A 25,471-nucleotide genomic window follows, 5' to 3' on the forward strand; every position below is an offset into this window, starting at 1 on the left:
GAAAATGACGGTGCAGATTTTTGGCAGGCCTCGGGGGCAGCCGCCTCTTTTAAAGTCGTCAACATCACAGCTCAGGTAACTCGTAGTTCCTTTTTTCTGGAGGATTAGGGTTCATTCTGGCGTCCAGCCTCACTGAGGGGCCTCAGGAGGTGAAAGTCCGAACCCTGTCGAATATTGGGAAGAAAGGCAAGGCTGTAGGATGGGAATGGACGGCTGGGGCGGCCCTTATCACTTTAGCGTGAGTATAATATGATTGCTTGATGCGAGTTATCTTGCAAACCAAAATTAAGCAACGCGGGAGAAAATTACTGGTTCCGCCTTGTCGGGCCGGTAACAAATACCATTGCCGTGTAAGCTGCCCAATCAGCACACAAAGTTACAAGACATATCCGAAATACATATACGTTGTGCTCCGTGCAGAATTCAACATTCGCAACAGATGATATCAGCAAAGCGTTGGTATGAGGCAGAATACATATTTAGATATGTCTGATTTGCATAATTAGGTGTATGGCTGCTCACATTTTTTCCACACTGGGAATCAAGTATAGAGATTGTGAAGGGCTACCCTGTCGCAACATTTGAATCTATACGAGATTGTATACGAGGTTGTGTGGTGTTAGCCACGCCTGTTAGGCTCAGACAGAAAAGCTGCTTAACTAGTTGTAGCAAAAAGTTATTAGAAATCCATTTCATAAAGCAGTAAATTATGAAGATATAAACCCACCTGTGGAATCCGAGAAGCCCAAAATGGAAAACCCCGTGGTAATGTTAAATATCGTTCGTTTTCCAAACGAGTCAAACTGGACAATATATGTTGGAGAGTTAAAACTAAGACCCATTTCAGGCGAAAACGATTCGAAGAAGTCTTCTGCAACTAACCCCAGTTCATGACCTGTTAGCTGACGATGACAGCATGCCTCTTATTGAAGTGGTTACATACGTTCTTGGCTAACTATGGAGAAGTTATCTCTGCTAACGATGGTCAGACGAAAACCTCCGGTTTCAGTGTTTTGGAGTATTGATATCTCGGCATCCGCAATATGTAATGTTTCTGTGTGGACGTCATATGCTTGACTAGACCTTTTATTAGTTTGATATGACAATTGCTATGTTAACGAATGCATCATACATTGCGAAAAGCGTTCTTTCAATAGTTCGGGGATATTGAAGGCTTATAACGAAAAGATCCGTCTGCATTTCGTTTACCTTTGTTTGAAAGGCTGAAAGGGCTGTAAATTTGTTCATATAATTCAGTATGGAGACAGAATATACGGGAGAAAGAAAAGGAAAAGGAGGGTTACCAGCAACATTCTTGAACCGTATTGTTACTTCTATATCAGTCGCTGGATGGGGCTCCTCATTCGCAGTATAGCCTATGCAGTTAACCTGCCCAAAAATTATAGCCTGCCGGCTAGGTTGGAGATGCCACTTTGTCTCTGATGTTACTTTTCCCGCTGTGTTAGTTGATGTACCTGGGAGGCTGTGGCTAAAAGAAGAACGTACAATGTACTCTTGTTTTCAAAATATCAGAACATGGTTGGCTTGTAGGATAGTATAGAACTATCTCAGCATGGTCATGAAAACGAAAGTGAGCTTGTATAACGTCTTCGTCGCTGGCGAGGTTCTCCAAGTCTATGTCTTTGTAATGCAGTACTTGGATGCCTTCTATATGATCCCTTTCATATGAACGTTGCCTGGATAGGGCAGACGTGAACCTCACCGACTTTACTTCGTTGCTATATTCTTGTATGTCTCTATATCTGTATTAGTCTCATGACCTGTGTATTCACCGATTTGGCAACTCACCCTATCAAATTAAGAATATGAGCTTGTTGAGACCCAGACAGTCCAGAAGAAGAACTAAAGCAAAGAACCGTCCCCGGCCCTTGAAGAATCATTTGCTTAGCCTGGCTAAGCGTAAGGCTCTCCATTAACTCTTCAATATATGCCATATCTGATGACAAAGTATGTGTGAGCAGGTAATCCTTAAAATGCACAAGGGGGTATGCACAAACCTGACCGTGGAATCCTTTTAATATATAACGACTTGAGGCTACTCGTCGTTCGATTAATCACCTTGAATAACATCAACACTCGTTCATTTCCTGTTAGCCGGGTGCAAATGGTATAACGGGAGGCTAGTTTCAATCCGAAGTCAGTAACCACCTTAATTACGTGCTGTATTGAATAGGCTTACGTGCAAAGCCGGCAACCTCTGCTCGATGAGATGGCAGGCCATCTGATGGCGTTGAACATTGACATGCAAACAATTCATGGTGCGAAGCCGGCACTTCATGGACTGGGAAATTGGGGTTCAGAACAGCATGCGGACAAACAAGCCGACTCTGCGTCTCATCATCTTCATAAAGTTCAAAGTCAAGCTTAGAAGTTCCGACAGCGCCTTTCCGCAAGTCATCCCTAGTATTTAAACAAGAATCCTCCAAGTTCTCTGTGAACCAGGCGTGGATCTCATGGAGCATGAAGTCGATGTTATTGACTCGGGCTTCGATTCTTCCGGTTTGGGACCTTTTTTTTTATTCAACGTCAGTCCAACACCTTTGACTTGCAAGAGATATAACATACTTGACGATAACACCAAGTAGTAAGTTTAGGCTGTTTGTATGGACCGCTAGGTTGCTACGCAAGGTCGCCAGGTCTCCTCCTTCGGTCGTCCATGATATCGACCTCCAGGCATGCTTGATGCTGTCGTTCCATCTCCCTAAAATAGGTTGTCTAGCACTGGACACCCTCGGCTTGCCAATAATCCCATACTTCCGAACGATAGATTCAAGATGGGCTAGGGTCTGTTCACAACTTCGAAGCACATGAGCGAGGACATCTTCTTCACCTTTATCTTCCCCATAGCGAGGCTGGGATAAGACCGGTAGCGCTGACTTATCGACTCGCAAGGTTATGGACCCATCGCGACTCTCTGTTTTGAATGCTTCTAAGACAACACTGAGGGAGTAAAGCTGCTTTTCCACTTCACGGAACTCTGCCGGCGCTGAATTGCGTCCCTTGGTGAAGGCTCTTCCGAGTTGGAATGCCAGTTTGGCCATCAGATACACATCGCCGACGCTGATTGGAGATGTCATGACAACGGCTTTGGAGGTTTGGTGGTTACTATTCTTGAAACATCTGTATTTCTCCTTTATTGAGATGGCATGCAAATTGTCTATTCTCTCGAGAAATTATTGGACTATCGTGAGCCTTGCCTTTTGTCCCATGCCCAGGTCTCATTGCAGCATGCATACATGAATACGAGGGGCAAATATATATATACACCCTGGACACAATGGCCATGTAAACAAGGCAGTGTTTGCAAGTTATATACATTGGGGCTATCCTTTTGCTCAGCCTCACAGTTAACATGGGTTTGGCTGGAGAGCTTATAGTAAGAAGGCGTTTTCTTTTATAATAACCCTTCTGCCACATATATTTACATTGAAAGTCCCCTACTTCCCAAGTCTACATCCCCAGATAATTCAACATTCCACTTTGGATGGCGTCTGCTACTGGCATCCTCTTTGAGGACTTGGAACCGCCAAACCCCTACCTGAAAAAATCTTGGATTTCTCTCCCTGTTGGAGTAGAACGACCCGGATTTCCTTCATACCTGCCCCCATCACCTACACCACAAAGACAAGCATTGCTACCTTCATCATCAACCTCTGTTGTGGTCCATGTTATTCAGGACATAGCCAGGACAACTATCACCCAAATCTTCAATAATGATAGCCCGGTTAACATCCAAGAGGGAAAATATCAGTTCCCCGTCCCTTATGGATCGAGCGTCGTGGATTTCAGGTGCAGGATTGGCGACGATCGGGTAATCGAGGGCCAGGTTAAACCCAGAGAGATCGCTCAAGCCGAGTTTGAACACGCTCGTGAATATGGTCGCACCGCAGGCCTTGTCGAGCAGGACACTCCTGAGATATTCACCACCAAAATCGGCAATATCCCTGCAAACACTACAATAGAAGCAGAGCTTTCACTCATCTTCTTTTTAAAATACAACTTACCACAGAGCTCATCCACGATTACCCTTACAATCCCCACATATATTGCCCCTCGATATGGTCAGCCTGATTGCGAAGTCAATCAACATGCTCCAGCACCTGGAAAATTATACATTGCCGTGGAAATCCTTAATGCAGACGAAATTAGCCGCATTGACTGTGACACTCATAAAGTGGTTGTTGAAAAGGGTGCTAAACAACAGATTTTCCAGCACTGGGCAGACTTCGTTGCCGGTAGTCCAGCTGTTCAAAAATCATCCACGGCTAGTGTTAAATTACTACGTGGCTATACTTGTCTCGACAGGGACTTCGTCCTGCGCATTTCCACTATCGCGTCAGCTAAACCTCGTGCTAGCCTCGAGACCCATCCGTCAATCGAAGGGCACTCGGCCATTATGATAGAGATCCCTCCAGATTTTATGCTTGAAAGCCAGGAGCCTGTGGACGACAAGGAGATTATTTTTCTAGTCGACCGGTCTGGATCTATGGCGGGTAAAATTCATGGCCTCATTTCGTCGATGCAGTTTTATTTACGAAGCCTCCCCATGTCCACACTATTCAACATTTGTTCTTTTGGTTCAAGCTATCAGTTGTTGTGGGAACAATCCAGAGCGTACTCTGAGATAACGTTAAATGAGGCTCTGTATTATGTCTCTAGCTTTTCAAGTAACTTAGGAGGCACTGATCTTCTTCCTGCTCTGGAACATGTTGTTTTGCAACAAAACCATTCTTCCAAGGATATAATTGTCCTGACTGATGGAGAAGTTTGGAGATTGGAGGAAACGATCCGTTTTGTCCGACTTACGCACATAGTGTCAAAGAAGGCTATCAGATTTTTTGCACTCGGTATTGGAAACGCCGTTTCTCACGAGCTTGTTGAAGGCATTGCAAACTCTGGCGGCGGATATGCTGAAATTATTCCTGCTACTAGTAGTGGTAACTGGGAGGATCGTCTAGTGGCTGTCCTGAGAGCTGCATTATCCGGGCATGTGACTTCTCTGAGTATCGATATCGAAGGCTTGGATACGCAGTACGAGCGTAAGCATAACCAACTACTTCATTTAGAAAACCCTATTTTTCCAAGATTATATAAAAGGCTAACGACTCGCAGGAAATAATACTCCCATATCGCGACCCACATTTCAGATGTCACCTGGAAATACTTTGACCTTGAGCCCGTTTGGGAGAAGTCGCATCTTCATTTTGGCTGAGAGTGGCCAACTAAACCCTAATTCAGTAATCAATATCAAAACTACACGCAATGGCAGAGCGTTTAGTACTGTTGTGCCAATTACGGTCCTCCAAATTAGAGATTCCCTTTTACACAAGTTTGCTGCAAGAGCCCTCCTCCATGACCTTGAACGTGAAGATAGCTGGATCCAGCAAGACAGCCGCATCCGAGATAGCTTGTCTAGGGCAGTTTGGACAAAGAAGGAAGGGGAAAGGTTAGGCTCTCAGTGGTCATTGGTATCCAAATGGACGAGCTTTGTTGCCGTGGAGGCCAACTCAGACCAGGCTCTGTTAGGAATGATAGTCGTTCCTCATTATAAACAACTTGACGGAGACAAATTTGGCCTTCTCCGCCCAAGAGGTGGACCTACTGTTAAAGCTCACCCTACCGAGCCTCTTCAGGCGGCTATTTCTAAGAGTTATATCTCCCCTAACTCCTCGAGCCCAGCGATTAAAGAAAAAAAGTCCAAGAGGATTTCCCGTAGATATAGATTTCCTGATGAAGATATCTCTCTTGAAGCTGCGCCCAGATCCTTGCGTTCCGAACCCGATTCTATGCTTGGCAATGCGGCCGAAAAAAGTTCTCGATCTCGAAAAACCGATGACTCGGTCCGCAGACATCAGGATGAAGCCGTGCCTCACCATTATTTACGTGCCACTCTCGTCGTGCCCATCAAGCAAAGCTCTCCTGAGTTCCATAAACTGGAGCCTCGCATCCCACAGTTAGAACTGCAGGAACTCCCGATGATGGTTCCTTGTTGCGATCAAAATTACGAAGATCAGGATTACGAAGATCAAGAACAGAATACAATTGATATGGACAGTACCCCTAATCCCCCAGCACATCCGCTTCCCACAACAAATTCTGCTATGTTTGTGCGCCGTATTGTGTCCTTCCAGAGAGCGGATGGGCGCTTTGATTTCCATAACCTCGACACTGTTGAAAGGAATATTGGATCTGAAGTCTTTGTTATCATAGAAGCTTTGATGGCGGCAGAATATGCCTTGGACGTTGCCGTGACAATTGTTATTGTGGCATTATTAGAGGAAAGATTTCACGCCAATAGAGGCCTGTGGCTCCTCATTGTTCAGAAAGCTAGGGAGTACATAGGCATTCCTGAAAACGTTGAGCATCCAGGCATGTTGGTCGCGAAGAATAGTGTGAATAATATCCAGGAGATCCCTTTGGAGGAGGAGACTGAAGGAGAAAAAAGGTGTGATGATTAAGTTTACTATATATGATGCAAAAATTCAGATAGGATAGTAAAGAGAGATAGCGGTTACAAGTTGATTTACTTGTGGTTAGCTAACTGCCTTTTCTGTTATCTCCTTTCTAAAGACAAACACAATCCTGTTCAGTTGGATCTGGGTTATAGATCCGGATTATGAACCAAGCAATGAGGCTTTGGGCGAAGCTCAAGAGGAATCGGAAGAAACTTACATAGATGAGACTACTATCTTGGATTACTCTTGGTTGTAACTGATTATTCCTCGTGGCCTCCAATTTCGTTCGTGATACTTGCGTTGTAGAAAGAAGTAGTTATCAATATTGCCAAGTGATCTAAGCATTGTACATGCCATTTTGCTTAGAGAATGTTTGTATAGTCATTTATCCGGCCTTTAATTAGAATGATGATATCTACAGAAATATCTACTTGGATATCTCTCGCAAAAAGCTCCTTCTGGTAACTAAATTTGATTTGCGTATGTTAATCTCATCTGTCTCTTTGATATCCTTGATGTTTTCTCAGTAAGTTGACCGACAATGAATGCCACATTAATTGACTAGGCATATACATGTCATAACGAAAATGTGACTACTGATAAATAAGTGGACAGATATATTTCACGACCGAGAGCCATATTCTTATATACTCCCCAGTATCACACCTATTACATCATCGAAAATCCCTAAGCTATGGTCTAGCATCCAGTGACATAGTTGATAGTCAACCTACAACCGTCATTGTATGTTTTATTACCGCAAATCTTGCAGCCACGCTGACGAAGCTCGTTGTAGCCATCAATCATCTCAGAGCCATTAAGATCACAATTTCCTCCCTCGACGAAGATACCGCATTTTCCATAACAGACACCGGTTTGCGTGGCTCTGTTTTAGTCCATTGCAGTTAGCTTTATTATATATCCGTAAGATTAAAATAATCTGATGAGGGCTCATACCCAGATCCGGTGAAATAGCGGTGGTTTCGATCAATGACACGGTAGGCGGCATCACAATCTCCGGCTCCAAGGCCATGACCGCAGAGACTAGATCCACTGCAGCTATAGGTATCAAGTACTATCGTCGATATTATTAGTTCCGTACTTGGGGAATTATGACGGAGAGAGAATCTTACTCTGGTTGCCAGCGGATGGTTCAACTCCGGCCTGAACAACGTTGGATCCATTGAACAGTGGAATTGTTAGAGCTCCAGGAGCAGATTGATTGGGGGAAGTCTGTCCTGGGGCAGCTTGAGCGAGGTTGCTAGCCAAAGCTGCAATAAAAACAGCGAGCTTAGTGATGGAAGGCATGGTGTCTGGCTCAGATATAATCAGGGGGGTTTGAAAAAGTGTGAAATGATTGATTTTGAAAACTGCAAATTGGAGGGAATGTTGCCCCTATTTATATTCCCATTATGATATCCTAACGGACGAAGTTCGTAGCTAATGAAAGATATTGAACATTGTTCTTGGAGTTCACAGGCCAATAGACACATAGTATCAACACCGCTTACTAGTTTCCTCTCTTCCTATTCTAATGCAAGGGTAGAAGGACCCTTGCGTTCCAGCCTACTATCTTTTGGGGGAAATGGAATATTGCTCCGAGCATTCTGCATCTCCTGCCTTAGTTGCATTGTCCTCATGGCCGCCCTTCTTATTATTGAGCACGATGAAATGGAGAGGGAAGCCCGCACTACTGCTGGTACGTACGAAACGACTAGGGATGGAGCGAGCAAGCAGACTTCCTTGCCTTTTAAATATGCAAGCCTAGATGTAAAAAGACTTGGGGTATATATGTTGGTATATTCCAAAATGATAATGCTAGGAGAGAAAAGCCATATTTCTCCTACTCGTTTAGTTAAACTGATATTCACGGACACAGAGCACAGAGTTAGGTATATTATGCTCATGGTTGTTCGGAGAAATATTATCTTGCCATTGCCATTCAAATCAAAACCCGACTTTGATACTGGCGGTCGAATGCGTAGCGCGGTTTGGGTTGGATTAGTCATCCATTCGACTCCGTTGGATTACGTAACTAATAACTAACAGTTGCATAACTAGCTGCATAACCAACATAACTTATACGAGTACTATATATGGAGTACTCCATACTGTGTAGACTATTATCGGCTACATATTATAAACATTTCTCCATAATGTACTTCTTATAGTACGGAGTATCCTCAATTATCTAGACATACTATGTATGTATATGCACGGGGTACTAAAAGGGTAAAAAGACCGAATATCCCTGCCCAATGGGAGATATTTGATAAATATTGGGTGCTCATTGTGCTAGGTGACAGATGAAAATATCGTTAGCGCACATAGAGGACCCATAGACCAGGGGTTTGAACCCGATACATTGTATGTTGACTGGCTTGATCCTTGCTCTAGGCTAATTGATAACATAATTTAGTTCCAAACATTGTTGTTAGCGAAAATACACAAGTATACGAACTCCAGGGGTACGCTCACTCAGTACACCTAATCCTTGTCAAAGGCTTTTTTAACAAGTTAACAAACCAGATTCCTATTCAGGTAGAGCTCATCCGATCCACCCATGTCTCAGAGCGCCAAGAACTAACAGTTGTAAAATCCTTGTTAAGTTTCTTAAGACAATGATATGTTGAGAAAACAACGTACAAAGTGTACCTACATATCGAATATGGATGGTAGTAGCTACCACTTATACGAATTTGTGAGTGTGTCCAGCGCATTTTTACCAGGCTTAAGCCAAGGCGGATCTGGGCTGAAGGGTTATTTATTTCAATAACAAATCAGTTAATGCTCTTTCCGAAAAAGCTGTTACTTGCCAGCAACCTTTGACGTAATAACAAATAAATGAGAGGCTGACAGTATACAACAGGTCTCTATATAGAGAGACGGGTTTTTATACTGCCTACCAAAAGGGCACACTTATCTTCTCCCAATTCTTCTCGCCTTTCTTGTTTGCTGCAGTAATATCGTTTCTCATAACAAACATTCGTCTCTGACCGCAGAAACCTCCCGGGCTCGCTGCCCTCTCCACCATTTTGAAGGCGCCATTTGAGTGCTGCTGGTCATTAACCCAAACTTTCTCCTGGACAATTTGACCAGCGTTATGGATACGGCGAGGGTTGTATTCCGGGTATCCGATCTTGCTCACAATCCATTGCAGGTTTGCAAAGATCCGTTCATACCTCCTGAAAAAGTCGAGCCACTTCCATGTATTCTCGGTATACGCAACTCGGATGAATGGGTTTATATATACTCCGGTCCCATCTACAGTGTTCGGTGGGTGGAAGGAGTCTTCGATATCAGCAAAGATTAGACAGCACTCAGCGGCTTCCCAGAAAGGCTCTGGCTCATGACGAAAACTCATAACTAGATCCGAAGAACCAGCTTCAAAATTCTGAAATATCCTAGCATCGAATGCAACCATCCCTCCCCAACAGCTGCGGACCTGAACAGCATCGCTTTCAGCAAGTACAGCCTGGCGGCTTTCGGCTTTTCCAGATGCTGCAAACCAAGGGAAAAACATCAGACCCATGCCAAATCCTTCAGTATCTCTGACCACAAAGGTATCGTAAAACATCACGTTGGCGACAAAGTCGATTGCACAAGCGGCATGGTAGTCCGCTCGGCCACTTCTCTCTGCATTGGTTGAAAATAACAACTGAACCGCGTCTGTAGCTGCAAAGTATATGTCGTTCAAGAATAATACGCGGTCAAACTGTGTTGTTGTATGGCGAAATCCACTTTGGGACTCCGCTGAGGTAGGGATATATGAAGAGTTCAACGGTCTAAGAGCACGGTTCCGTACTTCCGCGAGATATGCGATTCTCTTTGTACGTTGCCCACCACCGGGCAATATAGTTTTTGGCAAGCTCGATAATTCCAGATGATCTCCTGTGACCACTGACGAATTACCTACAACTCTATATTAGCCACTTTTCCATGATCAAGAGGTTTTCTATTAATTGCAAAAACGGGGCGACAAACATGGAAGCTTTGCCTGTAGGCTGCTAAGAGCATCACTCGTTGAATTTCCACTATCATTCTCGTAGATGCTCACGAAGACATTTTGTTCACCAAGTATATCCACAAGCTCTAGCAGCGAGGCACCCCATGGTCCACGGATCAAGTCTGCCTTGACTATGTTTGCCGCGATGAATATTTTCTCCTTATCTGGGTTCCCACGCGCGGGCCCTGTAGAACTGATTATTCTTTCACGCAGTTGGTTGTAATGTTCTGGCGGTCGTTGGTAAGACGGGTAAAAGAAGGCTTCTAGGACTGAGACGAAAATGAATCCTGCGATTAAGTAGCAGGTATACTTTAGCATGCGACGGAATATGTAGCTTTTCCCTCTCCAAGTAGCCCGTCGTTTGTGAAACCGGTTGCTTCGAGGTATAAGATCTCGTAGAAAGGTTCTTGCACTGTTACACCAGCGTCGGACTACCCATCCATCTTGTCTGCGGTCTCCTTTACCACCAAGAAGTAGCTCAACATGACTGTCAGCGTCAAGGTATTCGTCGTAAGATGTTCGCGAAGTAAGGGGAATGGAAGACGACATCGATAGTTGGGAGATTCTCGGGATAGGGCCTGTTCTTTGTTATCTCAACTCTCCACGATAGTTAAGGGGGCCCATCTCAGGCTGCATTTCCTGCATTTCTCTGCTTCTCTTAAATATGAATTTGGAAGAACAGAAATTCTCTTCCCTGGCTGCCTCCACGTGATTGATTGGCCTATATTTGCCCATTGTTATACGCCCCAACATCAACTTGAACCCCTTACAGACACACCCTTGGTGGCAGCCATGCAAGTCGTCAAGTTAGTACTCCGTACTCCTATACGTATATTAGTTAAGCTTTTAACTTTTAGCTTTTAGCTACTCCGAACCTAATTATAAATCCTAATTTCGGTCGGACCATTTTAGTTAGTTACTAAGCACTAATCAAGCCTTCCTTAGCTTCGGTCGAGGATGCCTCGGTCAAAGTCCACAACCAAAACATTCCAACTTCACGATAAATACAAACGCGAACCTTGGTCTAGCCCTTTCGTATACTTCGATATCGTCAGTCGTTTATATTCGATGGTGCGCCTGGAGTTGAACGTCAAACTGGATTATTCCTTATAAATGCCTTGTACATCCCAACGAGCATCAGAACTGCATACACAGACAGCCTCACCACAGGTGCGATATGGGAGCTCGTTAGGCATACAAGTGCATACAAAAGATGACGTCTGCCACCATGTGTATGATCTTTCGGTTGAACGGTATCTATGATATCGTCACTACCCATCACATCCGAGGAATCATCGGGATGACATCACCGGGCTTGCCACACAGGAAGCTCTGCTATGGACGGACAGCTCGATGATTGAAATAAGCTGCTATGTACCCGCTGAATTAGACAGCTACAACAGACGCATTGCTAATTCCTTTTTTCTTTTACTTCCTTTCCTTTCGACCTGCAGGAGCGACAATGCCTCAGTTCTTTAAGAACGACCTATACTTGGTCCCCATTGACAAAGTATCACTGCAGAGCACGCTCAATGAGCTCAGAGAAGCCATCACCCGGGGTTTTGCATTGATCAAAGCGAACAGCCCTACACCAGATATAAATGACACCAGGGCGTTTGGCTCTTTATATACCGGCGACAATGGTATGCTCTCAGACGGTCAAGGACACCAAACTAGTGGCTGAGCAACGAAATTTCACTACAGGAATTGCAGTCATGGCTACTCGCATAGCTATTCAAGCCAAATACCTCGGCGGTACCAAGGCAGAGACTGATGCGTTGGTTGCCAGTGCCCATAGTTTGGCTAAGGAGCGTCTCAGCCCGCATCTGGTTGATATACATCCACAGCATGGACAGGTTTCGCCAACCGGATCAGCTCATCTTGGTGCTGCATTTGCTCGTACCTTTGCTGCCGCAGCGAATATGACGTCTCGGACGGGGGGTGTTTGTAGAATCCATTCTCGGGACGTTGCATGTGTCTGTGAAGCATTTGACCATGCGTGCGATGAGAACTACGGCCTCGGATACGATGATGCCCTGAGCGGAAGAGCAGGAATTCTTCGTGCTGTTCTTGCTTTTCGTCAGTTTCGTCTAGACAGGGAGACGGCGGCATCCTACACCATGGTATTCGAGAGTGTGCCCATTTTGGTAAACTGCATGATAGAGGCAGGTAAACATGGGGCAGAACTGTTCGTGGAAGAGCATGGAGAAAGCGAAGCTCTTCCCCTTATGTGGCCGTGCCGGGGCAAATACTATGTTGGAGGGTAAGTCTACCACCGCTCTAGCCAAACAACAAAGTACACCATCCGAGCAGAAGCTAATCGTATGATCTTAAATGTCAAGTTGTCACGGAATATGTAAGTATCGCCGTTGTCTAATCGTTCCATTGTGTTTGGTATAGACGCTCACATGATGAATGTAGGTGGTATCCTTGCCATCCTCCTCGAATGCAAACTTGAGGAGCTAGGAGATGGAGACCCGGAAAACAACCATCTTCCTATCATTGGGAGGACAATCACACAGCTTTGCAAGCTAGTCATCGCCAACGAGGGCCATCTCCCATCCTCTCTACCCCACAACTCACTATCACGTCATTCCCCTCTCGTCCAAGTCTGCCATGGTGCCCCTGGGTTCTTGATTCTACTAGCCCGCTCACGAGGCATTGCACGCCTAGCGAGTCTACATTGGGAACCATGCTGGGACAAAGCAATATACATGGCCAGCCAAAGAGTATGGGAACAAGGCCTCATTTTCAAGGGTGGCAGCATATGTCATGGCATCGCGGGAAACGCATGGCCTTTCTTAATGCTACACAACTTGTTTGAGTACGGACCTCAGGGCACGAGAGCCGATAGGATGGCCTTCAATGAGCGACTGGCACAAACACCGCCGCCTCCGCAGAAATGCTCTGCAGACCAATACCTTTCGCGCGCATTGGCTTTCCTCCTACATGCCAGAAAGACGCAGCCTTTCAACACGCATACGTATGAGGAGGGCATCCAGTATCGTATGCCAGATCACCCATATAGTCTATACGAAGGGCTTTCTGGGACGATTGTTGCTTGGGCAGAGGCCTGCGTAGTGATAGCAGCGCGCCTGCGAAAGATGGAGGTTGACGAAGCTGTTGGCCATGGTGCCTATGATAGTGATGGAGCTTTTCGCCGAGACCTCCGCCATGTGTTGGGAATCCCTGGAATTGCAGTTCAGGGATATATATAATGTTCCAAATCCTGTTTTGATAGTTTTCATTCGTGGTACGGTTGTTAGAGACTGACTTGAAATATACAGAGTCAGGGGAGAAGAGCGTAGCAAGTTATTGCTTTTTTTTTTGGGTACTTAGCGTTCTAACGATGTACAATTACATGATGCGAGCTTCATACTTTATCGAACAATAGATCAGCGTAATATCACAGCAGAACTGAATTCTATGTCATGACCAACATAAATTAAAAGCCTTCATCGTCATCTTTACCCAGTAGTGCGGCATAATCTTCGACCGATGCAAAAGTGGGCAGATGTTTGAGTTTTCGTCTCTTTTCCCTCTTCGATTCTGACTTCTTTTCCGTATCTTTGAATTCAGTCTCCATGTCCAAGTCAGACGGCAACTCTGCGTCGCTATCCAAGAAGGCCTCCTCATCTGATTGATCGATGTTAAACATGTCATCATCCATGTCGATGGATTTATCCACCTCAGCTTCAGAGACAGCTTCCTCTTCACCTGAGCTCTCTTCATTGATGATAACATCATCGTCAATTTCACGATCCCCGTCCATATCTCCATCCATACCCTCCAAATCATCATCGCTTGCGTCCATGGCAGATTCAAAGTCATCCATATCCATGTCATCATCACTAATACCTTCGCCATCCAGTTCAGGCTGTGATTGTACCAAAGCCTTCCAAACTTCAGACTCTTCATCACTCTCGCCTTCTTCGTCATCACCCTTGGAAGCTTTCTTCTTGGATTTCTGACGCAACTTGTCCTTTCCTAGGCGGTTGAAGTAATCGTGGAAGAAAACATCTTCGGCAGCAACCTCGTCACTTTGTTTCCTCCAGAATGACTCGCTGTTAACTGGTTGCTGTGCTGCATTTCGTCCAGATGTTACTAATAGGCCACTGGAGTCCCCGCCAGCAAGAGGCTGCATGATAGAGGACCCGCGAAGACTAGGCGTAGCCTTCGGAGTTTTGTAAACAAAACGATCCAGGAAGTGAGTGAGAGTATGGATCGTGAGGTCTGGTTTCCCAGACATCTTTTCATGTGTTAGCAGCTGTTTAGCGCTAACAGCTACCGAGGGGTGATAGTGGGACAGATAAGGGAGCTAAAGAAGGGTTATCAGTTAATTTCGAGCTAGTTGCATTTAATAAGGTTCATATTGAAAATACTAACCAGCTCCCAAAGACAACTTCTATCAGCGTTGCTTTGCTCTGGGTCTCTCTTTCGAGGGTCATAACGAGTTGCAGAAAATTTTGCCTTAGCTTCTTCCTTATCTACCTCCATTTCCTCTTCTCCATCGTCTGGAACATCCATAAAGACTTCTTCTTCGTCATCGTCCTCGGCGTCTTCAGGTTGATCCACCATAGCTGTAAGAGACGGGAATGTCGATTCGAGCTGTTTAATCAAATACAAAACACCACAACTGAATGATGGGTTGTGCACGCCTAGTATTTGAACTAAACGCTTGACAAACGCCTTGATTCGTTTTATGTTGACATCAGTGTTCAATGCCTTGTATAGCAGATTAAGGTACATCGACTGTTTTGAGGATGTTGCCACACGAGGATCCAGTAAAGACTCATAGAGTGTCTTGTAAAAGCGGTCTGCTGAAACTGCGTGTGATGAGGAGAGCTGTTGAATAAGCATGAGAGCTTGAATGCTTGTGTTAAAATTAGAAGAATTAGTAATGCGGAATAGGGTATCCAGGTGTTTAGAAAGCCTATAATGGGAGCAATGTTAGCCATCATGGTCCAATGAATATGTTTGCGGGAAATTACTTACAATTCAAAGCTTGACGTAGTAAAAGGATAGGCGCGGTTAACGCCAACCAAAACAGCTGAAATGAGTTTCTCTCGTAGTTCCTCATCCTGAGCTTCCCCCTTGGCAGCATCATTCCCCCCCTTCCCCTTTTTCCCTTTTTTAGAGTGTTTGTCCTTTTCATGCTTCCCTTGGGTGTGCGTTTCTTTCTTTGACTTTAGAAGAGCAACGAAAAGAGGGAAATAAATGTCAAGAAGCTGTGATGCAACTTTATCGTCGCCCTTGCTCAGAATGGTCTGGTTGAGAGTGATCACTCCATAGTATTTTGCGTGTTGACTCTGCCCGGGGCGGAAAAGAGATTCCGACTCTATCGCAGATACAATTGTTCCCTTCATGAGCGGGTGGGCTTGTTCGAGCTGAAGGAGAAGGTAGGAAGCCCGCGAAGCAATCTTTTTGCTAGGGTCACCCAACTTATTGATCAGAAGACGTAGTAAGTTAGATTCCTGTTCTGGTTTTTCCTTCAGAAGCTCATAAACGTAACTCAGGGCCCTCGATCGAGAGAATTCGATTTCATCGTTGCACCAAACTTCGAGGACTTTCAGTACCTCGAAGTATTGGTCTTTAACGAAGTCTTCGAACGCCCACATGATTAAATGGCTCTTCTCAATCTGATTTGGAAGCTTGTCGCCAACGTCCCAATTACCCCCTGACTCCGCCAATGCAGCAGCTAGGGCTGGCTGATTAACAAAATATTTCAATCGTCGATCACTAGGAAGTAAGGTGCCTTGAGCAAACATATCTTTCAGTGAGCGTAAGACTTCGACAGCCTGAGCTCTGCTCCGCTTTTTTGCTAAACCGACTAAATTTTCCAGAGCCTGGGTATTGTGAAGAGGCGACTCTTGGGCTGAGAGGGTCAAGGCTGATATTTTGTCACTTAGGGTCCCTGAAGAAACAATGGTCGAATAAAACTTATAGCTCGATGACTTTGAGTCTCTATTGGACGCATATGCTTTATTTTCAGCCTCCAGTAGTGTCATGGCGTATTCACGAACGCGCTCAAGTATTTGTCGGGAAACATTTATAGGGCGACTGGAATCGTAAGAGATATCCGGAAGTGGAGTAGCATACCAATCCGAGCGATCGGGAATGATCTATACGTATAGGTATCAGCACAATAATTTCCCCATAGCGATATGGTTTACTCACAAGATTTGAGGATGAAGATGAACTCCTCTTAGGAACCTTAGCTTCCAGGGTCGATGCCGTTGTCCCCGAGATCGTAGCATCCTTCTTCTGTACCTTTTTACTCTCGCGCTTAACGGGAGTATTCTCTGAGACAGCATTTCCCGGAGACTTTTCCTCCTGTATGGGCTTCTCTAGCAATCTTTCTCCGGATGGCTTCTTGTCCTGTTTCTTTCCTTGCTTCGTTTTGGCAGATTTCGTCTCCCCTTGCGCAGGAGTATCTTCAATATCAGGTAGCTCATTTTCACCATTAATCAGCCTACCGAGGTCTCTTCGGAGTCTCTCAAGATCACCGCTAGAAATTTCTTTATCTTCCATCTCTGAGTCTGATTCAGCGCCAGCAACAAGATCAAGATCCTCTTTTGTCCCGCCAATTGCATACACCTCTTCTTCCCAACTCTTCCCGTCCGCACCCTGTTTTTTCTCCGGCGAGTATGGTTTTTCAGCCACTTGAGGTTTTATTATCTTCCCACTTCGATCTCGTTTCTTTCCCGCTTTGTCGGTGGCATTGATATCTGCAATTGGCTCTCTTTTTTTGGCGGGTTTATCAGTGTGCTTCACCTCATTGTCCATCTCTCGCCCTTTGCGCTTTTCATTCTTTTCCGGTTTTTGTTTCTTATCAACCTTGGATAAGGCTTTATTTCCACTCTCATCGCCCTTCAACCTTTGCTCAATTCGCTTTGTGAGGTTAGCTACCATAGCATCAGAGAAGCTAGGTGCTGCGTCTGCATTGCTATTCGACCGCGTTTTTTCAGCAACAGCGGCATCTTTGTCCTTGGGCGACTTCTCTCCCTTTTCCTTTTCCTTTTTCATTGCGTTTTATAGTTGGTTTGGTGTTGTCATAAGTAATTCGAGAATTCAGTCGCATCAAAAAAAAAAAACTGTGATTTTCTATGTCGGAGAAAAGTTAATCCTCAGCTCGATCAGATAAGGAGATTCATCAATATAAAAGGTTGACGACGTTAAAGAGACTCTTTCGTAGGCTTATCATGAACCGAAATAGCTTCGAATACCTATTTACAAATATCAATTCGCTGTTACCGGTTAATATCTCAGTCAAGTCTCATGTTCCTTCGATCTGGGCTAAAATATGGCCTAGAGTCGCGACAATGGCGACCAGCATTAAGTATCCTTCGCGCAGGATGTCTGCAGAAATACCATGTAGGTGACTTGAGTTCTCAGATGGAATAGCATCTTTAACATGTTATATATACAGAATGATGCAAGGAACCGAACGTCAAGTTTTTGGACACCGTCTGGTGGGATAGCCGAGGCATCCAAAAAAGGAGGTATGGTAGAGCTGCTTTTATGCAAACGGGAGGTTTCTGATGCTAATTACTTATATAGTCGATTCTAATGACCTTCTAATTAGAGCTGGGTTTCTCAGACAGGTACGCTTTATATAGTATTAAAAGGGGCTCTCAGCTCACATAAAAGTAGCCTTATTCAGGGGTTTTCCATCTTCTTCCTCTCGGGCTCCGGGTTCAAGAAAAATTGGAGAGACTTATTGATAAGCATATGCGCAAATTAAGTGAGTAATCTCGACTATATTTTGCCGTGTTCAGTGCTAATAATTTATTGTAGATGCATCAAAACTATCTTTGTCATCACTCTCGTCTCAATCTCTTTGGAAGAAGTCAGGGAGGCTACACGAAGGTGACTCTGAGGTATAGAAGACATTCACTTATTTTAACGAAGAAAATTATTATATATTAACCACCAAACTAGGTATTCCGGCTTCTGGATAGGAAGAAGACCCCACTCCTTCTTGCTCCCACTCATGAGGAAGAGATCACTACTGTTATATCTAGTCTTGTTAAATCATACAGAGATCTACCACTAAGAGTATACCAAATTTGTAAGTCTGTTTCCCATAAGGCTTTTACTTTCCCGCTTACTAAATATGTACATCATAGCAAGAAAATATCGTGATGAACCAAGACCACGGCATGGCCTTTTACGTGGTAGGGAATTCGTCATGAAAGACCTCTACACCTTTGATTCTACGGAAGCCGAGGCAATCAATACCTATAATACAGTGAAAGACGCTTATATGGAGCTTTTTGAGGAACTAAAACTTCCATTTGTTGTAGCCTCAGCTGCTTCCGGCAATATGGGAGGCAACTTAAGTCATGAATTTCATTTCCCTAGTTCAAAGGGAGAGGATACAATCGTCAGCTGCTCTCAATGTGAATATGTCTTTAACGAAGAGTTAGCTAGTGGAAAGTCTCCCAACGGCTCTATCAGTCATAGGCTAGAGACAAATCCTGCATGTGACGGACTAGGCCGTCAAGAGGCAGCGGCTATCTCAACCGGTCAATGGACAGCGATCTCAAGGGATAGGAAGACCCTAGTAAGGGCATTCTATCCCAAATTCCTTATTACTAACGGAGAATCACAGCCAGCTCAGCGAGAAGTGAACCAGCATTCTCTAAAATCAATTGTGTCGGCGTACGGAATAGATCTCGACATAGGTGTTAAGGATGCGCTTGCAACCTGGAAAGCTGAAATTCAGAAACGACCTCAAACTGCTAGACAGGATATTCATGTCCTGGACGTTTATGATTCCCGAGTCCGTGTTTATGACAGGCCACCAATTAAAGATCTTATGGAGGGGGTAACTTGTAATGACCTTAACATTCAGTCCTCGCTACTTGACCGCTTTCCTGGGACTGATGCTGGCCTGGATTTACTTCGCGCGAGGGCCGGAGACGACTGCCCTAATTGTGGAAACTCGGCTCTCAAAACATACCAGGCCATAGAACTTGCCCACACATTCCATCTCGGAACGCGGTATAGCGGTGTGCTACAAGCGAATGTGGCTATAAACCCTGCCACTTTGGAGGAAGGACAGCAAGGAAAAACAGAACTTGTTCCAATACAAATGGGCTGTCACGGCATTGGGGTTTCTCGAATGATATCCGCAGTATCAGATATCCTTGCAGACAATAAGGGGCTTAACTGGCCACAAGCCATTGCCCCATTCCAGGTCGCCGTTGTACCCGCAAAGGGACTAGAAAAAGAAGCGGAACTTGTCTACGACTCCGTTGCTGGACAAAACGGTGAAACAGTAGACACAATATTGGACGATAGAAACAAGGACTTCATCTGGAAGCTGAGAGACGCCGATCTTGTTGGATACCCTATTATACTGGCTGTTGGAAAGAAATCATGGAATGCTGGGAACCAGGTAGAGGTTCAGTGTCGGCAGCTAGAAAATCTTCGAACTACAGTTTCCTTGGAGGAAATACCCAAGCTCGTTTCGTCTCTACTCAGCAAATTATAGCGGAGCCTAGTTTTGTCCTTGGGAGGCAACGGTTTCTGTATCTGTAATATATTGATTATACTAGCGAGCGGCGTTTTCGGGGATATTATGTACTGTTCTACGATAGAGTTAATATTGGAGGGCATTTTCTTTATATCTGAAATCTGGACGTGCAATTGAACATCCACCAGTGCAGTCAATGTATTGACTTCGAATAATACTGGCATTGATCCGCCCTGGATCTTTAAATATAACAAAACATTCGTTCGCCATGTTAGTCTACTAAATCCTCCACGTCACTTTCCACCAACAGAAACATTCCCAAATCGTCAACACAGCAATATACCATATCATAACATTCCATTATAATATTCACCCGTACCCTGGAGATTAAAATGGCTTCTTCACAGAAGTCCGCAACTCAAGCTCCTGGCACAGGTTTGTTACCCCGCAGTCCTACTTTTGCTCCAAGCTCAACACATTGCAATGGCAGCAATTGGGATGAGATATACAAAGTGCTCGCCTGCTAATCTAGAGGTAATTAGTTGATATCGCTACGCTTTCAGTACCTCAGCTTCGCTCGCTTCAGTCTCGCCTAAGCTCTGAGCTCGAACATCTCACATCCTCACACACAAAGCTGCGATCAGCGCAGTCGAAATTCCGAGAATGCATTCGCTCTATAAATGACGGTATCCTCGCAAAACCAGAAAAGGATGGGCAAGAGAACGATATTTTGGTGCCGTTGACGAACTCATTGTATGTCAGAGGGAAGCTATCAGATAGAGAGAAAGTGATTGTGGACGTTGGGACCGGGTTCTATGTTGAAAAGGTATGGAATATACCTATTCTTTTCCGGTTCTTCCTGTGGGCTGAGGGAGTTTGAAATAGACATAAGGGTCGAGAGTGCTAATTTCCCCTTTACTAGACACCCACTAAAGCTATTGAATTTTATAATGGGAAAGTGGGAGAGCTAGGCACAAACTTGCGTGACCTAGAAAAAGTTGTGGCAGGGAAGAGCACAAATCTAAGAGTCGTTGAAGAAGGTAATGTCAATCATGCCATACTTTTATCCTACCTCATGCCTCGAGTGACTAGCTAATAACGAATATGATACAGTGTTGCGCCAAAAGCTTCTCGCTGGCGAAGGCAATGCGGTGCAGGCAGCGCCTAGCGGCGGTGGACAATCTTGAACGCAGAGGGAAATATTTATATCCTTGTTGAAGGTGCAGTTCATGAGTCTGCCATTACACAAGTTCAAACATCGCCGTGACCATTCCAGAAGTCAGAGTAAAACTGCCCGGGGAATACCATATCTTGAGTGAAGATATGGTTGAACCTCTTACTCTGGAACACTTGGTTAATTAGGACCGGGCGTTGGGTAACTAGATATTAGCAAATGCTTGTATCTAAAAAAGTCCCATAAATTACTAGGTATATTACGGCTTTATGCATATATAAAAAGAGAATTTTTTTGGTCTAGATATTTTTACTTCATTCTTCTCAATTCGTTCTCTTCAAGATAGATATAGGAAAGCCTTTGAAGATATGCACGGTAATATGTATATCAATAAGGCGACCACATGAAATAATATTCCCCGAGGTATGCCCCGGGGTTACAGGGAGATGACCTAGGCACTTTATCGAGAATTCATCCGTAGCACCTCCTCTAGTACAAGTTCCAGGTAGCATTCTTTGCTCTCCCAGATGTAATATATTTCTTTTAGGTCGCTTGTTCCCTGAACCCAGTGGAGGAAATACGTTTAATAGTGTATTTGAATCCATTTCGTAAGCCTGAAATTCAGGTTGTGCTGGAGCTATTAGATTCATTCACTTCCTCCATTTGCTGTACGACGGTCTTGTTTGCAAGTCCCCTCTCTCGCTTGTGCCCAAGCAAAGACGAGACTTGCTGGATAAGAGGCATAAAGCAATTGAATCCGCTTCGAAGATCGGTTGGATCAGCATCACCAAAGCAAGGGAAGAATGTGTTTAGGCTAGGACTCCAGTCTGCATTATGCCCAACTCCGAAATTAGCATGCTGGCCGAGCATGTTGTCCCATTGTAGGTCAAAGATAGATGCTCCCCAAGATGTTACTGGGGTGGAGGACATATGATTCGGTTTTGAGCCCTGAAGAATTTGAGCAGCTGACCATTGAGAAGGCGAGTATTCGTCGTATCGGGCAAGTTCAAAAATGTAATTAGTTCCTTTTAGTCGGTAGCGCAGGGCTGATTTCTCGACAATTCGGGCAATAGGTGCAAGGTTTGAGAACGATACCCGTTGTTTCCCGGGGCTGCTCAGGTCAGGCATCTCTTCAGGCTTAAATTTGACTGAGTGGGAGAACTCTCTCAGAGATTGTTCGATAGTAGAAGGCTCTTGGAATTCAAGAGCTTTGATCTCCAACTGCCAATCCGATCTATTAAAAGTACTTAGCATGGTTTACCTTTAATGTAAATCCAGTAGCAACAGTACCTTTCAAAGTCAATAACTGCAACCTGGAGCGGTGGCCGTTTGTCACCAATAGTGTCACCCGCCTGAGGTCGTACCCAGCGCTTCTGGTAGACCTCAAAGCTATCAGTAGACGGTGACTTTGCAAATTCAACCTCCAATCTCAGAAGCGAGCTGCTACCCTGGAACTCAAAATTGACAGCATACAAAGGTTCTGGCTGTTTAAGGGGAGCTGTATCGGACCCATTAAGGGGAGCAAGAATATGATTTGCAGAGGCGCATTTGGCCAAGATATTGGTATTCCCACAGTTGTACTCTAGTCTATAAGTCCTATTAGTAGCCATTATGTAAAGAAATGCCCAAATGAAATGTGAATATTACCCTTGCACTAGATGTCCTCTAGTTCTAGAATTGAGTAGCATTGTCCTAAATTCATCAAATGTATATCGGGCTCTCGAGTCTTTGGGTTCTCTGTAATCGTCCAGAATGAAGGTTCCAAAGTTTACGCGCATACGCATATGGCCACGGAGAAATCGAAGTCCCTGGAGTGATTCCTCAACTGTTTCACGGAGGCGACGTTCGTTACTGGTGGTGGGATTTTCTTCTTGGTCTTGCAAGAAATCCGGGTTCATTGGGGTTAGGGGAGGCCCATGTAGCACTGGCGTGGCATACTCCTGCCCTAATGCTCCGATGGAGTGAGCAACTCGAGTTATTGCGACCTCGTTATTCCTAATCTCTGGTGAATCTGACTGCACCAGGTAGAGCTTAGACTGGATATGAATCTTTGCCATAACCTCCGCCCATTTAGCGCGAAGTCGGTGTACAGCTTTAATAATGTTATCATGGTCATCACCATCAACCCTGATAAATGACGGCTGCTCATCGTAAACATATATGTAGCAGCCTGTCTCACGGCGAATAGGATCAAGAGTCTCTAATTGCGGCCCCAATAAGTCGAACGGCACCTCATCCGTCGGCCAAAGAAAGAGCAGCTACAACCATGGTATTAGCAGGTATAATAATTCAGGTAAAGAAGTGCCTAAAGAGACAACATACTGTTTCCAAGAATTCAAAAGCTAGGCTTGGTTTCTGGCGAAGCTGTTCAATAACAGTACTGTGTTTGTCAATCTGATCAAGACGTGCCTCTTTGACTTGGGAGTAACTATGAACTTTTGCGAAATACGCCTTTTTCTTCTTTTGTAGCCCACCCACAGAGCAACGGTTGATTAACCGCATGATCGCACTTTTAGCAGCTGCTACCTGAGCTGGGCTACCCCAAATATAAAGCCACTGTAGTGACGTATATTAGCCACAAGCAATGATTAAAAAAACTCAACCTGCACATACCTGTTCAGAGGATTTCTTCGGCTGCGGAATGAAGGCACATGTATCATGGTTTATCTTATCAAATAAGAAGTCATTGACGTTCCCACAATCCGGCCCTAGTCCTTTGATATATTCCGCGACCCTAGAGTATTTTTGTCAACATGGCCCATCAGCCGAAATCAGTTATTAACCACCAACCTCTCCTTTAAGCTCCCAAAAGACATTGGGAGCCGATATGAACCTAAGAAAACATATTAACTGCAGTTAGGATATTATGTTCGGTACACACTCACCTGATGAAGCGGCACCAGAGGCCCAAGCATTTTTATTGGCGGATAAAAAGGAGGGAGGCCGATCACAGCGTGCACCAGGAGTAATATTATGCACGGCTTGGGAAGGAGGTATTGAATCTGATGGATGCGGTGATGGAAGGGGAATGTCGACACTATCCTAAAGAATTTATCTAATCAGCTTCTCATATCCTTATAGCGGTTTAATTACTTACTTGCTCGGTTTTGGATCCAGGTAATACATCAGAGATTGCGGTGTGGCCGTAATCGGCAACCTCCTTGTCATCGTCGTCCTTCAAAATCTCAACTTCCCGAGAACCAGGCTTCCCCTCTTCAAGGCACCACTCTATAAACGTTATTAGACCGCCTGACTCTCCTAAAGGAGTTTTGTTTCCTGCTCACCTTTTGCGCCTGAAATTTCGTGGCTGTCAACACTGTCAGTTGATGATCATAAACAGCAGTTGATTGGGATAGGGGTGCTTACTCCATGGCTGATTCTACCAAGCTAGAGCCGCTTCTCAGTGCTCTACACTAAATTTCTGAAGGTTGAAGGTCTCGTAGTGGTGGATGTAGTTTTCTCTTGTGAGAGGGAAGTGTTGTTGGCAGAAGGTGGAAGCGGCAAGTGAAAAAAAAAAAAAATAAGCACCAGCGAGTCTTCACTCTTACTATAAGCAACAAGTGAATTTCTTAGGCACAACGGCAGCATAAAAATGGAGACTTCATCTCAGAGACTACAAGAAAAAAGCATTTTGATTCATAAATGATATATCATTGGGTAAATAAAACGGATATACATAAACGACATGCAGCCATCCGGTTGTATACCCGTTTTGATATATCAGGCTAGGGTTGATATCATGAAGCTGTCGTTGCTTCATCCATTTATATAAGGCTGTAGAATATCAGCAAATATTCTTTCGCCTCGCTGTATCGCGACCTTGAAGTAACGACAGAAGCATATCAAATTGAATATCCTGCTTTAGTAACAACAACACTTTGGTATACCAATGGAAAATCCGGTTGTACTGCAGTTAGGCCTTGAATCCATTATTTAGAGTAATAAATTCTTTACAGCAAATCCAGGTTCATCGAACGAGATGCTGTAGGCCAATATCAAACATGATAACATAAAGTCTTGGGTGGTTGATGTTTTATTAAAAAAAAAATGAAGACAAGATACTATTGGATACTGGATGGGCTAATTTCATGATATTATTGGTTCTAACTGACATTAATTATGTAATATAAATAAAATAACGCCCTGTGATTGGATAAAAACTCCATATTTAGCACATCGCTTTGCTTTGCTGCTTCTTCCTCTCCAGTAATTTGATCGGCTTTTTGTTGCTATTTATTTTTTGGATAGCTAGCTATTAGTTAGTAACTGGCTCGTTAGAACCAATAGCAAAGTGCCGGCAGCATCATGGATGAAGAATTCTCTATGTCAATGTA

The 25,471-nt window shown here is 44.4% G+C and overlaps 9 protein-coding genes across 9 annotated transcripts; 4 read left to right on the forward strand and 5 right to left on the reverse strand.

Moving 5' to 3' along the window:
* Positions 1-707: 707 nt before the first annotated feature.
* MCYG_01586 (conserved hypothetical protein) lies at positions 708-3,098 on the reverse strand (the record flags this gene model as incomplete). The annotated part of the gene is made up of 7 exons (XM_002848606.1): positions 708-871; positions 944-1,077; positions 1,133-1,232; positions 1,507-1,739; positions 1,810-1,957; positions 2,201-2,529; positions 2,587-3,098. 7 exons carry the CDS (start codon positions 3,096-3,098, stop codon positions 708-710), a joined length of 1,620 nt encoding a protein of 539 aa, XP_002848652.1.
* A 407-nt stretch (positions 3,099-3,505) lies between these two features.
* MCYG_01587 (von Willebrand factor type A domain-containing protein) lies at positions 3,506-6,732 on the forward strand (the record flags this gene model as incomplete). The annotated part of the gene is made up of 3 exons (XM_002848607.1): positions 3,506-5,060; positions 5,134-6,466; positions 6,612-6,732. 3 exons carry the CDS (start codon positions 3,506-3,508, stop codon positions 6,730-6,732), a joined length of 3,009 nt encoding a protein of 1,002 aa, XP_002848653.1.
* A 443-nt stretch (positions 6,733-7,175) lies between these two features.
* Positions 7,176-7,784, reverse strand: MCYG_01588 (conserved hypothetical protein; the record flags this gene model as incomplete). The annotated part of the gene is made up of 3 exons (XM_002848608.1): positions 7,176-7,362; positions 7,434-7,551; positions 7,610-7,784. The coding sequence occupies 3 exons, from the start codon at positions 7,782-7,784 to the stop codon at positions 7,176-7,178; spliced, it is 480 nt and encodes a 159-aa protein (XP_002848654.1).
* Positions 7,785-9,158: 1,374 nt separating this feature from the next.
* MCYG_01589 (conserved hypothetical protein) lies at positions 9,159-11,031 on the reverse strand (the record flags this gene model as incomplete). Its single annotated transcript, XM_002848609.1, has 3 exons — positions 9,159-9,228; positions 9,383-10,388; positions 10,461-11,031. 3 exons carry the CDS (start codon positions 11,029-11,031, stop codon positions 9,159-9,161), a joined length of 1,647 nt encoding a protein of 548 aa, XP_002848655.1.
* A 913-nt stretch (positions 11,032-11,944) lies between these two features.
* MCYG_01590 (conserved hypothetical protein) lies at positions 11,945-13,700 on the forward strand (the record flags this gene model as incomplete). The annotated part of the gene is made up of 3 exons (XM_002848610.1): positions 11,945-12,125; positions 12,187-12,726; positions 12,904-13,700. 3 exons carry the CDS (start codon positions 11,945-11,947, stop codon positions 13,698-13,700), a joined length of 1,518 nt encoding a protein of 505 aa, XP_002848656.1.
* Positions 13,701-13,927: 227 nt separating this feature from the next.
* On the reverse strand, positions 13,928-17,508 carry MCYG_01591 (CCAAT-box-binding transcription factor; the record flags this gene model as incomplete). Its single annotated transcript, XM_002848611.1, has 4 exons — positions 13,928-14,800; positions 14,869-15,415; positions 15,478-16,604; positions 16,660-17,508. The coding sequence occupies 4 exons, from the start codon at positions 17,506-17,508 to the stop codon at positions 13,928-13,930; spliced, it is 3,396 nt and encodes a 1,131-aa protein (XP_002848657.1).
* A 252-nt stretch (positions 17,509-17,760) lies between these two features.
* Positions 17,761-19,981, forward strand: MCYG_01592 (prolyl-tRNA synthetase; the record flags this gene model as incomplete). Its single annotated transcript, XM_002848612.1, has 5 exons — positions 17,761-17,856; positions 18,136-18,226; positions 18,280-18,362; positions 18,424-18,553; positions 18,612-19,981. 5 exons carry the CDS (start codon positions 17,761-17,763, stop codon positions 19,979-19,981), a joined length of 1,770 nt encoding a protein of 589 aa, XP_002848658.1.
* A 374-nt stretch (positions 19,982-20,355) lies between these two features.
* Positions 20,356-21,150, forward strand: MCYG_01593 (Byr1-binding protein Bob1; the record flags this gene model as incomplete). The annotated part of the gene is made up of 4 exons (XM_002848613.1): positions 20,356-20,398; positions 20,506-20,789; positions 20,886-21,003; positions 21,077-21,150. 4 exons carry the CDS (start codon positions 20,356-20,358, stop codon positions 21,148-21,150), a joined length of 519 nt encoding a protein of 172 aa, XP_002848659.1.
* A 608-nt stretch (positions 21,151-21,758) lies between these two features.
* On the reverse strand, positions 21,759-24,052 carry MCYG_01594 (conserved hypothetical protein; the record flags this gene model as incomplete). Its single annotated transcript, XM_002848614.1, has 7 exons — positions 21,759-22,371; positions 22,428-22,724; positions 22,785-23,395; positions 23,460-23,693; positions 23,751-23,871; positions 23,928-23,970; positions 24,019-24,052. 7 exons carry the CDS (start codon positions 24,050-24,052, stop codon positions 21,759-21,761), a joined length of 1,953 nt encoding a protein of 650 aa, XP_002848660.1.
* Positions 24,053-25,471: the final 1,419 nt, after the last annotated feature.

Source organism: Microsporum canis, genomic scaffold (assembly GCF_000151145.1).
Source record: "Microsporum canis CBS 113480 supercont1.2 genomic scaffold, whole genome shotgun sequence".
NCBI lineage: Eukaryota > Fungi > Ascomycota > Eurotiomycetes > Onygenales > Arthrodermataceae > Microsporum > Microsporum canis.